We start from the raw sequence: 15701 nt of genomic DNA, 5'->3' as shown, positions 1-15701 counted from the left end.
CGGTTTGGGTATTTTCCAAAAATCCTTATAGCACCAACATCCCCTTATAGCCTGGTTCCAGAGGGAACAATTGATCTTTCATTTGTAGGAGGATGATTGTGTTAGGAAGCTGGATTATTAGGTTGTATTCTAGGGTCGATAATTACACATTTATCCCAAAACATGGTTAGTGAAGACCAAGAACCTACAGCTGTTGCTTTGAGCTAAATGCTAAAGCCAGCATGGTTTAGTGTTTACCATTGTCATGTTATGTCATGCTTACATATGCTAATTGCTAAACACAGCACTGCTGGAGTTGATCAGATAAGGTAACAGACAAGTTAGCATTATGACCTCATCATGACACCAGATGAAAAGATAAAGGATGAGTCACAGACTGTTTATAATAAAGGACGAAATGACTGTACCCCAAAAGTTAAGTCAAAGCCTCATGATTGCCCCCTGGTGGCTGGCTACAGGATAAAGCCTGCCTCCTCCATGTTAGTGGATGGGACATGGACAAGGTTACATGTCAAACTGATGTTTCTCAAAGATGTTTTTTCTCATCACCCTGACGTATGTTCAAGTGTTCATCTCTTTTTAATATGTTTGGTTTTCATTAATTATATGATTATATGAAAAGATGGTTAAGTGCGTTCATTGCATTGATACCGTGACTCTATCTCTCGTTTGTACACCCGCTAGGCTCCAAACGCGCAAGATGCTAGCGTCACTAGCCTGGATACTTTGGCTTCATTTCTGGACGGTGAGAGGTCGTCCATCTTTATTAACACTGTTCGGGATGAATCACGATTACCTGCAAAATATTATTCATGCTTCAGAGACGTACAGGCTGACCAACTCAGTAACTAGTCCCAAAGCTAGAGGCAACTTGGACATCCGCCTTTCCTGGGTGGGGACTTTCTTTTGTTTTGAGATGATTAAAAACCATAATAGATTTATTACAGTTACAGCATTGAAGGTACATTATTTTGCTAAATTAAACTTTTGCATTGGCCTTGCATCAAAGTAACTCACATCTCAACATCATGACATGGGTTATAAACACTGTGTGAGAAGAAAAGGCCGTGACACACTTTTGAACTGTTGCTGTCGGTTGAAAGCTGCATTTAAACTTTATTTTGTTGATGCTGGAGAGGCAGTCTGAGTCTGATTCAAACCCTCTGACACAACAGATCAATAGGCCTTCAGACAAATTACTTCAGGACAGGCCACAGAATGCAGGAAACCACCTTGAAAACTTTCACCGATTGCAAGAATACAAGGGATAATACAAAATGTGCTCTTGGTCACACAGGAAGCTTCGACTCATGCTCCAGTTATCACGCCTGATGTCTCATTAAGTATTCACAAGACAGCTGATCTGGTTTTCCAAAAATATCTTTTTTTATTTCACATGAAATGTTCACATTTAGAATATTTATCAAACAGGTCTTTCATATACTCTTCTATATATATATTTATATATGTACATATCATACACGTCTTTTTACTTACAGATGTACAAAATCAGGTAACAAGGATTCGGATAAAAAAAGACTCGACTTCAATGGTAGTCATACACTGTTGTGCTTCGTTGATCAAGCCAGCCTGTCGGGTGAAGATGTGCTCGGCGTCTCGCTTTGAGGCCTTGTCTTGTCTTCTGCGAACTGGTGACTCTAACATTTTTTGAAATCATACAAAAAAATTGTGATGTTATTACAAAAGTCTAAATAGCTGATTGCTTCACCCTGTGTGTTTGTGTTTTTTTGTTGAGTTTGCCTATTTTTTGCCTGTTGTTGGTAACATGAAGGGCAGCACCGTGATAGACAGGTAAAACAAAATGAAAACAGCTCTGTGTCAGACGGTTGAACAGATACAGGAGCAGGATCCAACACACAGAAAAGTCCAGCCTCTCTGTGATACACACAACATCTCAGTGTTTGCTTTTGGCAGAAAAACATTTTGTCTCGTCACGCTCACGATCGATCGCTCCTCAGCTCGCACACAATCGCTTCCTCTCACCTCAACACACACGTTTTTTTTCCCTTTCACACAAGTACAAACTCCACCAGGAGGAAGAGAGAGAGAGATGACGCCTCACCCTCCCCCCCCCCCCCTCGCCGGCAACGGTAAACATTTCCTTTCATAAGCTCACGGTATTTACAGTAAAACGTCCCAGCTGCAAATGCTATAAATTATCTTCACAGAATGTACAGGCAACACAGCTCAATGTTGTGTGTTTCCATGTGTTACAGAGCGTCAGTGTGTGGTGTGTGTCAGTACTGTGCAGAATTAGTGCTACAGTATAGAAGCACATGGTCGAGTGTACAGAAAAAAAAAGGGATGGTTGTGATGAGAGCAGCCCCCGTGTGTCAATGCTACATTTAGATAAAGTAATCCCGGGGACGTCAATGCAACTCCATACCGCTACGAGAACAATACAACAAAGAGTACACAACACTAGTGGGTGGAATAGTGTACAAGTTGAAGAGATGACTGATCTTTGGCTCAAAAAGGTAAGAGATTACTTTTCCTTTAAATGTCCATCTGAAGTTTGATCTAACGGGTTGTTGTCTTTGTGCTTGATTGTTTTTCGGCCTCTCCTCCACTTCTTCATATTTTCTTCTGGGATTATCATCCAAGGAGGTGCATGTAACCAAAAGTACAAATCAAGGAGAGCTTGGTTTTTCCAAGAAAAAAAAACAGTGTCATCTCTTGAAAAATACGACAAAGCACATGTACTCTGTCTCAAATGCTTTAGAGTTTCTCGGCACATGTTGCGCAAATCTGCGATGTCCGTGCTTTGCCAGCACAAAAAGAAACTACCCCTGTGGCCAGCACTGGGCATGAAAAACTGTGTTTTTGAGTCAGTGGTTTCATCCCCACGGACTTTCTTCATTGTAGTCCCTGAATGGAAAAAAAAAGGTCCGCCAACAGCAGTCATCTCATGTCCCCTCAGTGCAACAACAGCAGTAATGAAAATGGGACGAGCAGTGAGAGGATTGAGAGGGATGAAGCTGCCGCTGCAGAGTTCGTCCGTTTGCTCTCCAGGACATCTGGCAGGATTACCACCGGGTCATCCGCTTCAAGATGGGAGATAGAGAAGACACATTACTACCACATATTTTACACCCCGACGTTAATCCTGAATGTACCTGCATTGTTCTGAGGTCAGGTGTAATTAGAAAGGAGGCCGGGCTGGTCAACATACCTGAAGGCAATCTGTTGGAGGGGTTGTGAACCCCACCCCCGGCTCCAGCCGCGGCCCCACCTGGGCCTCCTTTAGCAACTCTGGCCTCCTGAGAGCCTGGAAGACAAGAAGAATGCCATAAGTTATCATGCTTGCCAAAGCCGGACACAACTCTTAGAGGTGACTTTGCAGTTCGCCTCACGGCCAGGGAGTTGGTTAAACTCACCATCAACAGCTATGACGTCCACACGGAGCCTGAGGCACTCTTGTCCGTGGTGATGCAAAGGCTTGGCTGCAGGGACGGGAAACAAACAACACAAGTGTTAACATCCTAACTTATACACTTATCCTAGCCTGGCCCCTTAATCCACCTTCATGCACAGACAGACACACAAACACACACACACTTGGCAGCAGACACGGGCACAAAGCTTCAGGACGCCATCTGTGACCAGGCGGAGTGTGTCTTGTCCTGCCGTTTAGCTAATTACAGCCACGGTCAGGGTGACAACATTGCTCACTCTCTGTGGTCACATTCTAGCAAGATGAGTGCTGCATAGAGATGGCAAACGGTTTATGTCCGTGAAAAGCTTCAAAGAGACGACCGAGGAAATCTTGAATTCAAAAACCATCCAACTCCGCCGTGCTTCAGACATGTTCAGAGTGGAGTTTTTCAGAAGCATGGATATTGGGCTGGTAATTACTGCAGGTTGCCCATTGGTCAGCCTCAAGCCCCTTTTCCACTGTCAAACTACCCACTAACATCTGGATTTCGGGAATGTATGGTATCGTCATTCACTCCTGGGACAAATTCCCAAATTATGAATTATTTATGCCACCATCTAGTTGCGGTTTAGTTTGAAATGTCTTGGATTGATTGCCGTTAAATTTTGTATTTGGCTGAATTGTAATGTATTGGTCTTTTCATCAAGTCATCATCAGGTCAAACCTTTCATTTGTTCAACGATTTGGTTTAGGACCAACCTCCAAAATGTATGACTTTGCCAGCAGCTCTAAATGTCTTTTGTGCTTAGTCCAAATGAGCAAATGCTATCGTTCTAAACGAAAATGTTCAATATGGGAAAACTTTGGAAACATTAGCATTTATCTCAGAGCTGAAACTTGGGCTGCAGACTCTCGTGCAAACATTGGAAAACCGTGAAGGCAGTGCAGATCTGAGTGAAAGCTATACTTACAGATATAATAGTAGCTTTCTCCTTGGCGGAACTCTTTTCCCAGAGTAAACGGAGTAAAACGCTGGAACTTTTCAGAGAACTTCTCCGGGGCGTGAGGGGCAAACGGGTGGCCGCACTCCCAGCGCATCTGGTCGTACGATTGGGGTTTGCAGGATTCGTAGTCCTCGAGCTCCACCATGTAGAGCACGTACCGCTCGGCGTCCAGCGACGGCACCTCGCCCTCGGGGTAATGGGGGCAGACGATGTCCAGGTAGTCATTGAGCTTCACCTCCACAGCATAGTCGTCCCACAGGAACCTGGAGGGAGGAGGCAGAGCGAGGTTACGCAGGTGGCAGGAGACTGATAACCATGGTTATAGCATTGGAGCGGTAATAAATATAAGCCTCAAAACCTGTGATTATATATTGATCGGCTGCACGCCGGTGTACAAGAGGGAAATCAGAGGAGAGACTTAGAGGTCTGGGAATGTGAGATAGAGAACAAGATATATAGAGAGAGGGGTTGTGTGTGTGGTACATGTGTGTCGGAGAGGAATAAAGAGGGAAAACGCAATAAGGCGAAGAGTGAGCTGAAGAGAACATGTGCATAAATATGGATGAACGTGAGACCAATGTAGCTGCGGCTGCTTCTGCTGCTGCTGCTGCGAGTTAGCGGTGAGTGCACATTGATCCCATGTCCCACAGGAGTTGATTGATGTTTACAGAGAAACATTAGCAGTCAGTTAGCCCGGCAAGACAGGAGATGAGTATCGACAACTGCAGGGCTACACACACACACACACACACACACAAACACACCAACCGTTACCCACACCCTCCCGAAGAGAGGGCGGCAGATTCCTTAATGACAACTGCGTCTCCAGAGAAGCACTAACACACCTGAGTTTACTCGACACAGGGTTAAAAATAAAAAGGTCATATATACGTTTTAACCCATTCATTAGGGTCAGAGTGACACGCGGACAAACACAACACGAGTGTGCAACCGCCTCCTTCCAAACTCCCTCTCATTACAAATACAGAGAGACAGTCAGACTGTCTGCCTCCCCTCCGTCCGTCCCTCCCTCCCTCCCTTTGCTCCTCCACCCTCTTTACGATAGTCTTTAAGTAAACTACGCTTCCTCCCTCTCGTCTTCAGACCCGAGTGCTAAGAGTCACTCAAGTAAAACCGTAGACACGGCCGAGTTAACCCGCACTCGAGGCAGGTTAAATTGGCTGTATCTCAACGGCCCATAATTTCTTTTCCCCCTTTGGATTTTTCTTTCAGCGATATTATGAGTTTATCTCCAGGGAATCGTCACTTAAACGTATTTCAAGCTTTGTCCCCTTCCTCCGGACTGAGTGACCGCTCCGAGGGCGGCTCACAGCTAATGCTCTCTTCTCAGCCGGAGCCATCTATCACAGGCTTGGAGCTCTAGCCGGCCTCTAGCAACACACACACAAAATTCCCAGTAATTCCGATCTATCAACAACCCAAAGACACACACACCTCCTCCTCCTCTGGTACTGGGCTCCCATGCGAGGACTATCACTTTACTATCTCCTACTGTTTTGGATCACCAGGGGTTCCCTGAGAATGGTTGACGTTTGACAGACTTAGGTATTTTCACAACACACCGGGAGAATGTGTGTATAATATAAGGTTTTGTTGCTTTTGCAATCAATACATTCACGGTGCAGCAAAGCTTTGAGCAGTTCAACAAGAAAAAAGGGAGAGGCGGCCAGAGCAGTGCGAGTTAAGTTACAGGCTGCTCTTTAATCAGAGCTACAGATCTCACAGAGTTAGTTTCTGTGTTGTGCTAAACTGACATTTCTTTCTCTTCTCTGAGAGGAAGCTGGTTTTTCCTCATAAAATCCAACAAGGAAGCATTTGGGGGAGTTTGAGTTTGTTTGACAAGGTCCATGTGTGTGACTAACGATCAAAGTGAACAGGCGCAGGCCCCCGTCTCTCGTTAGCCGCTGTTGTTGTTTGTTGCCAGGGGTCTCCCTGGTACCCCCCCGGTGAAAGGACAGACGCTGTGGCTCCAAACCACCAGGCCCTGACTCCTGCTCCCCCCTTCCCCTTTACCCCTGTCCGCCTGACTGCATTGCCTCAATACTGATGACCAGATTAGCCGGGAACACCGTTACAACAGCAACACGGCCCTGTCGGAAAACAAGCGCCTTTTTTATTGCACCGATGAAACTTCCATCTAAACTGTGCTGATAGCAGCGGAGCTCCAGCCAACTTTACTGGGGTCGAGAGCAATAATTATAATTTCGCAGAGGTCTAGACGGCTTAGTGCCTTATCTGCCGTTTGCCTGCCACGCTCTGTTTACCAGAATGGGGCTGAAGTGTTTTTCCCCCCCTGCCACTTTCGATTCTAGTCGAATCGACAACACTATTGAACCAACACTGTTGTTTGCCTTTTGCCTGACAGAGTTATCATCCCCCTGCCAACCCCCGACACGCGGGTCCCCTCCCTCGACCTGAGCCCTGATTACAAACTGGTCGTGGTATGGTCCCAATGTGTTCATCAAAAGGGGGTCGAAGGGGGGCCCAATTAAAACACAAAAAAGGGTATTAAAGTTGCCCTGGAGGGGGGTAATTATGTTCTCCTGCTACCCACTTCCCAGCCCCTTTAGGCCGAGAGTTTGGGAGGGGTGCAGAGGGCATGAATAGGTGTGGGAGGGGTTGGTGGGTTTTTTGGGGAGGGCAGGGAGGGGGGGGGGGGTCAAAGGCCTTGAGTTGGGAATGGCTTTTGAAGTTTCCCTCAGTGAGTGTTTCTGTTGGAGTGCTACAGTTGCTTCATCAATGCCACCGTTTCATACAGCGCCTCTATTCACGGCGCTGATGGAATACCTCACTTAGCGGAGAGGAACGGCGGCTGAATACACACCCGAGGAGGCCGGCTAGCGCTCTTTTTTTTTTTTTTATTAATGGCAAATAGTTTTAATTACCCCAGCTGCCTTTTGTTCCCCTCTAACGCCTCGCCATTGAAACGCTCCACATCATCGGCTTAATTAACTGATTCCAGCGACGCGGTTCAAAGAGACGCTCCGGCCCCTCGGTGTGAGAAGGTTTTAGCTAACAAAGTCAAATCATGCCACCACCACTTCAGTGGACAGAATCCTCTCTGTCTCCCTCAGTGTGCGTCCTTTGTCATTTCCCCACACTGCAAACTGTTGCTCTCTCTGAGTCAATAGGCTGTGTTGATTTACGCCCGTCGTTTATCCCAGAATGCTCTATTTCGGTGACAGTGACGCAGCTTGAGGTAACAGCGTTGACGAGTAGTTGTATTGTCTTGTCGAGGATGATTTGTGGAACTATGGCAGGTATGCGGAGAGGATTGTGTGTCTGTGTCTCGGAGATATTTGAATTGTTTATGTTGGATTGTGCGTGTGTGTGTTTGTGTTGTGTCTGTAGAGCTCTGAGGAATCTGGGAGTGTGCTTCGGTTGTGATAAGGTAGATAATGAATGTCAATAATGAACTGTGTGTGTGTGTGAGAGTACACAATCTGGTGAAAACTCGCCTACAGACTGTTCCCGGTCCCTCTTCCTCCTCTCCTGAGAAGGAATTCCTGATTTATTGAAGCCTCTTCAGGAGCAAGAGTCTAATCTCCCTTCTTTAATCTCTCCGGCCAGCGTTTTGCTTTCTTCTCCACCTCTGCCCCCTCCTTTCATCCATCCATCATCCTCTCATCTCTGCACTCTATCGCCCTGTGGAATGCTGGACCTCAGAAGCGAAAGGGGCAGCGATGTGGATCAAAAGGTCGGACTACCGCCAAGTCAGCACCGGAGAATATTTGGGCGACGGCAGTGGGCAAGGAGCGGCCTTGTGCATTTTTAATTCAATAGACGGGAATGATTCTCTGTAAAGATCGATACAAATCTATTTAAAAGTCCATAAAGGCCGTCGCAGGACAAACTGCACATGTCTGACCACTGCATCTAAAAACAGGTGCTCGAGTCTAACTCACCTGGAGGCCACACAGCCACCATGAGCACATGATCATGTTCCTCCTGTTTCACACATGCTACTAATGTGACCCACAAGTTGACCGGCCGACGTCACAGATGGGCGAACGGGAATGTGGGGACCACTTAATCGGCTGGTTCAAGCCCTGATTATTGGGTTGACCAGAAGCTGAGCTTGGGTCCATTCATCAGCACCAGACCCTGCTTAATACAAGGGCTTAGAGGGGACAGCGAGGCCCAGAGCAGGGGCCGGGGCCCTGGGTTCAGATGGAGGGGTGAGACAAGCAGGGTGGTGCTGTTTTTTCTCTTTTGTTCTGGGGTATTACTCCTTTTACACTGGAAGTTCGGAGTTGAAAGAGACACACTGACTATGACTTTGTGTGTGTGTGTTTGTGTGCTGGTGTGTGTGTAAGTGTGTCCATTGTGGCAGATGGGGAAAGTGAGATGTGTTGACAGAATAATTAACGACGCTGGACGTAAAGGAGCTGTTTCTCTCTACATGTGTCTGTGAAAGCTACGTGACTCCACGAGGGCGGTGGCACATCAGAGCTCATCGCCGGCCGAGTTAAGCGGCGCTGTTTAACGTTGCTGCTCCAACTCGCTTTGTTTCATCCGTCCGTCCATTCATCCATCAATGTCGTCCGCCCCCCCCTCCCACTCCCTGTCCGTCTTTCATCGCTCAATAAGCAAACCAGATCCTCATGTCAACTCCGTCGCTCCCTCCCCCCTCAGCCAGAACTTGCTGAACCAATCGGAACCTCTCCCGGGTGGTATTCCAAATATGCAACTTTCTGACCCACTGTTTGCAGATCGGAGCACAAAGCACCGTGGGTATGCCGGGAGTCGCCATAGAAACAAATATGGTCCAACTCTTTTGGCTCCTCCCCTTTTACACAATATTCCAGCCTTTCATTCATCGCACCGTGTGACTTTTCGTCATCCGTCTCAATCAGCTTTCCCCCCGCCCCGCCATTCAACCTTTGTCTCTCTGGATCATTGGTCATTCCGCTAGCAATCCTGACTGAACTCGCCGGGCTCCTTTTTTTTTCCAAAATGACAAAGCTCTTAGTCCAGCAGAGAAATAATTGGCTGAGTCCCCTGCACTAAGGAGGCTTAGATGAATACATATGCTCTACCCAACTGTCCCACACCGTCCCCTGAGCCATTTGTATCTTATAAGGGCCGGAGCAGAAAGGTCACCAGTGACATCACATTCCTCACAAGGCAAATTTCTGTGCACAAAAATTGATTTCTCTGGATTTTGCTGTTGTGCTCCGTGTTCTTTCCCCCCCCCCCACAAACACAATCCGAGTTTGTCGCCTAATGAATCCCATGGGGAAGTTACTCTATGCCGGCGCAGGCCTCGGTTAAATTAAATAGATTTTTCAAAATGTAGGAAGAAGTAGCAGCAGAAGCTCTTGCTCACAGATATCTGGTTTTCTCAAAATGGTTTAAATAAAACCGGCCTCTAGGGGGAAGCAGTATTTGCTGTGCACACTTTCAACACACAGATCCCAAAAAAAGGCGAGAGCCAAAACAAATGTTACACAATGACCCTTATTCAAACAACACAACAAACACAATGCTTCGTATTCAGAGATATTATCTGACTTTGCTGGCTGATTCTACCTCATCTAAACACATGACATTGAATGTCACCAGGACTCGACAAACAAGTCTGGAGGACACACACACTCTGTACGTCTCCCCTCACACACACACACACACACACACACACACACACACACACTATGAGAACGATTATGCAGGCTCTCCTCATAATTGTAGTGTGATCTTAAATCTGTGTGCTCTTCCTTTCTGCTTTTATGTGTGATTGCAGCAGGGAAGAGAGGAGGGGAAGAGAGGGAAGGAGCAGGGGAAGTCTGCAGCGTAGATAAGGAAGAGGCACGAGGATGGGCAGGGGTCAGAGAAACGCTGGCGGGGGTGGACATTGATCGGAGGGGAATCTGAAATAGAGACAGAGAGAGATTTGACGGAGTGGCATGTGTGATCCCAAATCCTCCTCCGGGCTCGACGGTTCAGCACACCCCTCATAAGAAAACCCACTTCTCACTAATGATGACTCCTAATCTACTCACTTCAAGTTCTTTACTTCTAAAAAAGCGAGTCTGGGAAATTCAATCGACCCCTGCGGGAGTCCAGGCATTTACGGTCTCGCGTGTGTTGTTGTGTGAGAACTGTATTGTTTATTGTGCAGACAGGATACGCTGTTTTCCCGGGAAAAGCCGTAGCCAGGAAGAGCCGCGCTTCACAGGGAAACGCACAGCAGACAGCGTGCAGACTCTGCTAACACCACCAGCACGCCTTCGGGAAGTTAAGACCTTTGGCCTGGATTCACTGTCTAGTGCAGTCGATAAGTACTGCGGCGCTACAACACCTCGCAGGCGATATTGAACCAGGTGAAGATATCCCTCTGGTCAATACTGTCACCGAGGTAAAGTCTCCTTACAGACACAAGAAAGATCATAAACACAACTGTGGTGATCATTGAGCCTAAGAGGCGATTACTATCCGTTTGGAAATCTGGCATTCCCCCCCCCCAGATTGAATTCACCAGACAGATTACAAAACAGATTAAGGGTGGTGGGAGGCGAGGGGGCACAGATGATGTGAGAGAAAGATGGAAACAGATTTAAAGAGTTGACTGAAGAGAAGGACGACCAGGCGGAGGAGGGGGGAAGGGGCTGCGGTGGGGTTTAGAGCGAAGGCTGGATTAATAGGTGAAGTGGGGAACCTGGATGCTTTTTCCCAGGAAAGTAGCTTCGGTTCAGATTACTCGGAGATCACAGTGAGACGACCCGGTCTTATCGCTCATCTCTCCGGCATCCACACGCTCAAAGACGTGGAATGCAAACAGACATTTGAACCCACTCCTACACGTTTGTTTTTCCTCCATTTAATTTCTATCCTGTGTGTTTTTTTTCCACACTGGCTCAACCTCTTTTCACCGCTTCAGCGACGGCACTCCAGGGCGGAGAAGAATACGCTGGACGACAGGCGGACAAGTGAAAGGACCAGGAAGAGGGGAAAAGGTTTGCTGAGAAGACTGGAGTGTCTTTTCATGGGGATGTAGGAGAAGAAAGCTTTAGGCGAGGGAGAGAAAGCGTGAAGGAAAGGGCAGAGTGCCTTGTGACGGATTGCCATGGGTGCCAAGGACGATAAAAAAATTCCACACCTCTTAGCCTGCTTCCCTCCATTCCCAAGAGCCAGAGTTGGAGGTGAGGAAATAATAGACTGAAAAGGGACAGCTTGTAAAGTTGAGATAAAAGCTGGTGAAGGAGGGAAGGGGGAAAGACAGTTTCCCAGAGGCAGAGCCACAGCCGTGTGAAGAGAGGCCGGCCTGAGTGGCAGCCAGTATTCAGGCACTGCCGGCGTGACAGAATGACTGACAGACTGATAGAGGCTGTGCCACTTCATCACATGGTGAACTCCGACCCCCAATCAGTCACACCAGTTACCATTCTCTTTCTGTGGCTCGCTGTAAAGACCCTTCCCCAATTTGTATAGGAAGTATCCTAAAAACACCCATACTGGTTGGATAAAGACCGAGAAAATGCTCCATGTGGGTGAAACGTAGCTTCAAGAACTCCCCCGATTTGAGAATAGCACAAATCCCCTTGAATTCATCAAGCTGCAGTAAATTGAACACACGCATCAGTCTCATAAATATGTCTGATTTGTTTTCATCAAGACCCATGAATCAGTATTCCATTGGGAAATCAGTAAAACTGTCAAAAAGATGGCTTATCTAGCAATGCTAGGAAAGGGATTAAAAGAAATTCCTGGATCCACCCTGAACTTTAGTTGGTTCCTCCCCGACGCATACGGAATTCTTTCACCAAGATTTGCACTAATTAGTCCAGATGTTCTTCAGTAATATTGCTCACAAGCAAACACAGAGGGGGGAAATATAACCTCTTTGGAAAAGGTAATCAAATAAATCACAGATCCAGAAATCTGCAAGTCAATGCTGGATTTTTATAAGAATCAAAGAGCTCCTTGAAAAAACAACAAAGTTAAGACTTAGGAATTAGATTGGATTAGTTTTTAAAGAATGTGTTACGATAACATTCCTGGTTTGGAAGACGAAGAGATAAAGAAGTGAAAATAATCAGACGTTCTATCAGATGTGCATGAGTGTGTGAGCATGAGCCATGAAACAGTTAACAGATTCGCCGAGCTGCAGACCACGGAACCAAGTTGAGAAAAGGGAACCTGGCCAAGAGGAGGGGGAGGGAGGTGCTGGAGAGAGGGAGAGACAGGTACAAAGAGGAGGAGGAGGTGGAGGAGCAGGCAGAGGAGGGGGCGGTGGTGGTCGACTCATGCTCTGTCAGCGAGCAGAAGAGGGAAGGGAGTGAAAGAGCAGATTATTTCCTCACGTTAGAGTTGTAGAGTCCATTGGGCTCCTGGGACGATGTTAACATCAATCACAACTGTGTGGCCCGTGTGTGTGTGTGGGTGTGTGTCTGTGTGTGTGTGTGGATGTGGGTTAATGTGTATCAGAGCGTGTGAGTCACTTGAATGCATTGTTGCACATGTGAGCGAGCTCCGGCACAGTCACTCCCTTCACAACAAGACACGTACACACACTGGCACGCCGGGACCCCAGAAGACTGGGCAAAGCCGGTGAGCCTCTTATTCTGGGAATCAATCGGTGCACGCAGTTAATCAGACACTAAAGGTTACAAACACAACAGCGACGCAAAAGGTCAGGAAGCACTGATACACACACACACACACACACACACACTGTTGGGAATATATTTCACTCGCGCTGAAACAAAGCAGTCGTTAAAGTGCAGGCAGATACGACCTTGGGAGTCAGCAGGCCCCAAGGCGAGCGAGCAAACACACACACACACAGACACACACACACTGAAATGAATGGTGAGTGGTGAGCAGGGCAGCCGCGCATGTGTCGACACAGTGAGGGAAAAGGAAATGAGCCTGCACCACAAGTGATCAATCTGTGATCGATTTGATTAACGGCAGCTTCCTGACCAGTGTGATGGAAGAGGCGGAAGAAACTAAAGGGAGGGAGAGAGAGATCTCTGGAGGGATGTCTGTCGAGTAACAGGTCGAGGGGGGGGGGGGGGGGGGGGGGAGCAGCTTGCCGGGAAAGATGAAAAGTACCGAATTAGAAAGAGAAACAACATCTCAGAATCTCGGTGCTTTTTCTGGGAATACAGGATTAAGAGTAGCCAAAGGAAGAGATTTAGCACAGTCATCCGGACAAAAAATAGCAAGTGCAAAGGGACGGATTACAAGTGTATATATACACAGGAATGATTACTGTCGCTCCGCAGCAGGGACACAGCAAAACGCCTTTTCCATCTGGGGCCTTTGACTTCATTCTGATTTGCAGTGAAAGGCTTTGTCGCTGTAATTATGGCCTTTCTGAGAACAGTCAATGCTGTAGTTTGAACCACACTGGAGCTCGGGAGAGGAGAGAGAATACTCTGAGTATCTAGGTGTTTCAAAACCAAGACCAGACATGTGTTTGCGCACACTGATTGATTTGGACGGTGTCAGTGTGTGTGTGTGTGTGATTGAGCGTCCCGGCTGGTGATTGTGTGTCAGGAGTCTCTGTTTGTGCTTGCCCGTCTGTTAGTGGGTGCGTGTAGAAGTTCATCTGTGGTGTGTAAACCTAACCCTTCCCCTACCCGGAGCCTGTGCGCCCCAGCCATCATCAACCATAATTCGAATTGACCCCCACTTATGCCGAATGGCCCCTAACCCCGACAATTTCAGCTCCAATTTCTCCTCCCTGAGCAATCCATCTCTCTCCCACAGCGTGACCTACTGGGCAGCTCTCGAGTTACCTCCTCTGTCTCTGTCAAACGCCATTATCACTCGTCTTACCACCTGACATATGAACACTCTACGTCTCCCCGACAGCCACGTTATGACCCCCAGTGCGAGATCTCTTGATTTAGTGGATGCGGCAGCCTCCCACCTCTCCACACAGAGGGTTTCAGGCCTCTCGGTCAGATGTGGAGGATATTGCAACAGATATTTCAACATGTTGTGCAGTGATTCAGGCCTTTAAAATCCACACACATTGCCAGTAAGAAATGTCAGCCCTCCCCTGTTGAAATTAATCTCATGAATGAAGGCACAACTGCAGCAAAAGAGCACAAATTCACAGACTTGTAGCAAATGATGAGAAATGATTACAGGCTGTACGTGAGTCAAGAGGAGGAAATAGAAATCATAGATCATATCCCCCCCCCCCCTTCAAATGAACAAGTGAGCTCCACAGAAAAGAAAATATCACCTAAAATTAAAGTCCCTGCTTTTCCTCCAGAGAGTGAGCTGCTCCTCCAGAGCTCACTGTCACTTCAGTAAAAAAAAACACACACACACACACACACACACACACACACACACACACACAGAGATTGCGAAATTGATAACATTTGAACAGGTTAGACAAAGTATTGCAGGTAGACAGAAGCATAATAACAGGTTCGAGCCCTGAGAGGCAGGGATGGGGAGGTGGGGGAGGGAGAGCGAGACATAGAGAGAGAGGGAGGGAGAGAGAGAGAGAGACTCCCATGCAACTATTCTGAATTATCATCACAACAACAGGCAGTTGCCTCCATCACAAATTCATCACCACCACATCCTTGCATATGCATGAAGCTGCAGCCGCACACAAGCCTCTGAATAGTGATCCCCACCGATTATCTTTGATGGAAATTAGACGTGTTAGTTTTTGCATCGATGCGTAACGAAGTGGCTGCAGAGGTGGGTTCGAATGCACGGGATTAACATCGGAAAAGATTCAACAGATGCTTACTTTGGGTTGGTGCTGTTCCAGTAGACGCTGTGCCGCTCCGCTGACGCGCACCAGGCGCACACGCTCACTGCGAAGCCCACAATCCAAACCAAATCCATGGTGGAGGAGAGGAAGCGTGCACCAGAGGAAACGCAACTCAGGTTGGGGGGGTGGTGTTTGTATTAAAAGGAATGAAAACTTAAAAGTTGAACCGAGAAGAGGTTGATCCGCGCGCCTGGAGAAGTGCGCGCACTTTACGCAAGGACACAAAGGTACACGCAGCAAAAAATAATTAAAAAAAAGCAAGTCAGCTCTTTGGAGAAGTGGAAACTGTAGAGAGGTCGCGACAACTCGTCAAATCCGTAGTGAATGAAGCCGGAGGTGCGTGGAGCCTGGTTTTGTGAAACGCCCACAGCCGCGAGCCCCGCCCCCCGTGCCGGAGAGGACCAATCAGAGGGCTGTCCGAGAGAGACGCGAGCTCCTGTTCACAACATTACGGCGTCATGTATTCATGAGCTTCGAACATAGATTTATCAAGTCAGTATCGTGATTTACAGAATTTGGAAATATTACA

General features: G+C 47.4%; 1 protein-coding gene across 1 annotated transcript; it reads right to left on the bottom strand.

The window, feature by feature from the left end:
- Nucleotides 1–1364: 1364 nt before the first annotated feature.
- On the bottom strand, nt 1365–15485 carry LOC128461879 (ephrin-A1). Its single transcript, XM_053447036.1, has 5 exons — nt 15149–15485; nt 4369–4664; nt 3399–3464; nt 3194–3289; nt 1365–3065 (listed from the first exon to the last, which is right to left on the bottom strand). Exons 1-5 carry the CDS (start codon nt 15244–15246, stop codon nt 2938–2940), a joined length of 684 nt encoding a protein of 227 aa, XP_053303011.1. The 5' UTR covers nt 15247–15485; the 3' UTR covers nt 1365–2937.
- Nucleotides 15486–15701: the final 216 nt, after the last annotated feature.

This window comes from Pleuronectes platessa, chromosome 18 (assembly GCF_947347685.1).
Source record: "Pleuronectes platessa chromosome 18, fPlePla1.1, whole genome shotgun sequence".
In the NCBI taxonomy this organism is placed as follows: Eukaryota; Metazoa; Chordata; class Actinopteri; order Pleuronectiformes; family Pleuronectidae; genus Pleuronectes; species Pleuronectes platessa.
Note: the sequence above shows the minus strand (reverse complement) of the source record. Positions and strands in the feature narration are given on the sequence as shown.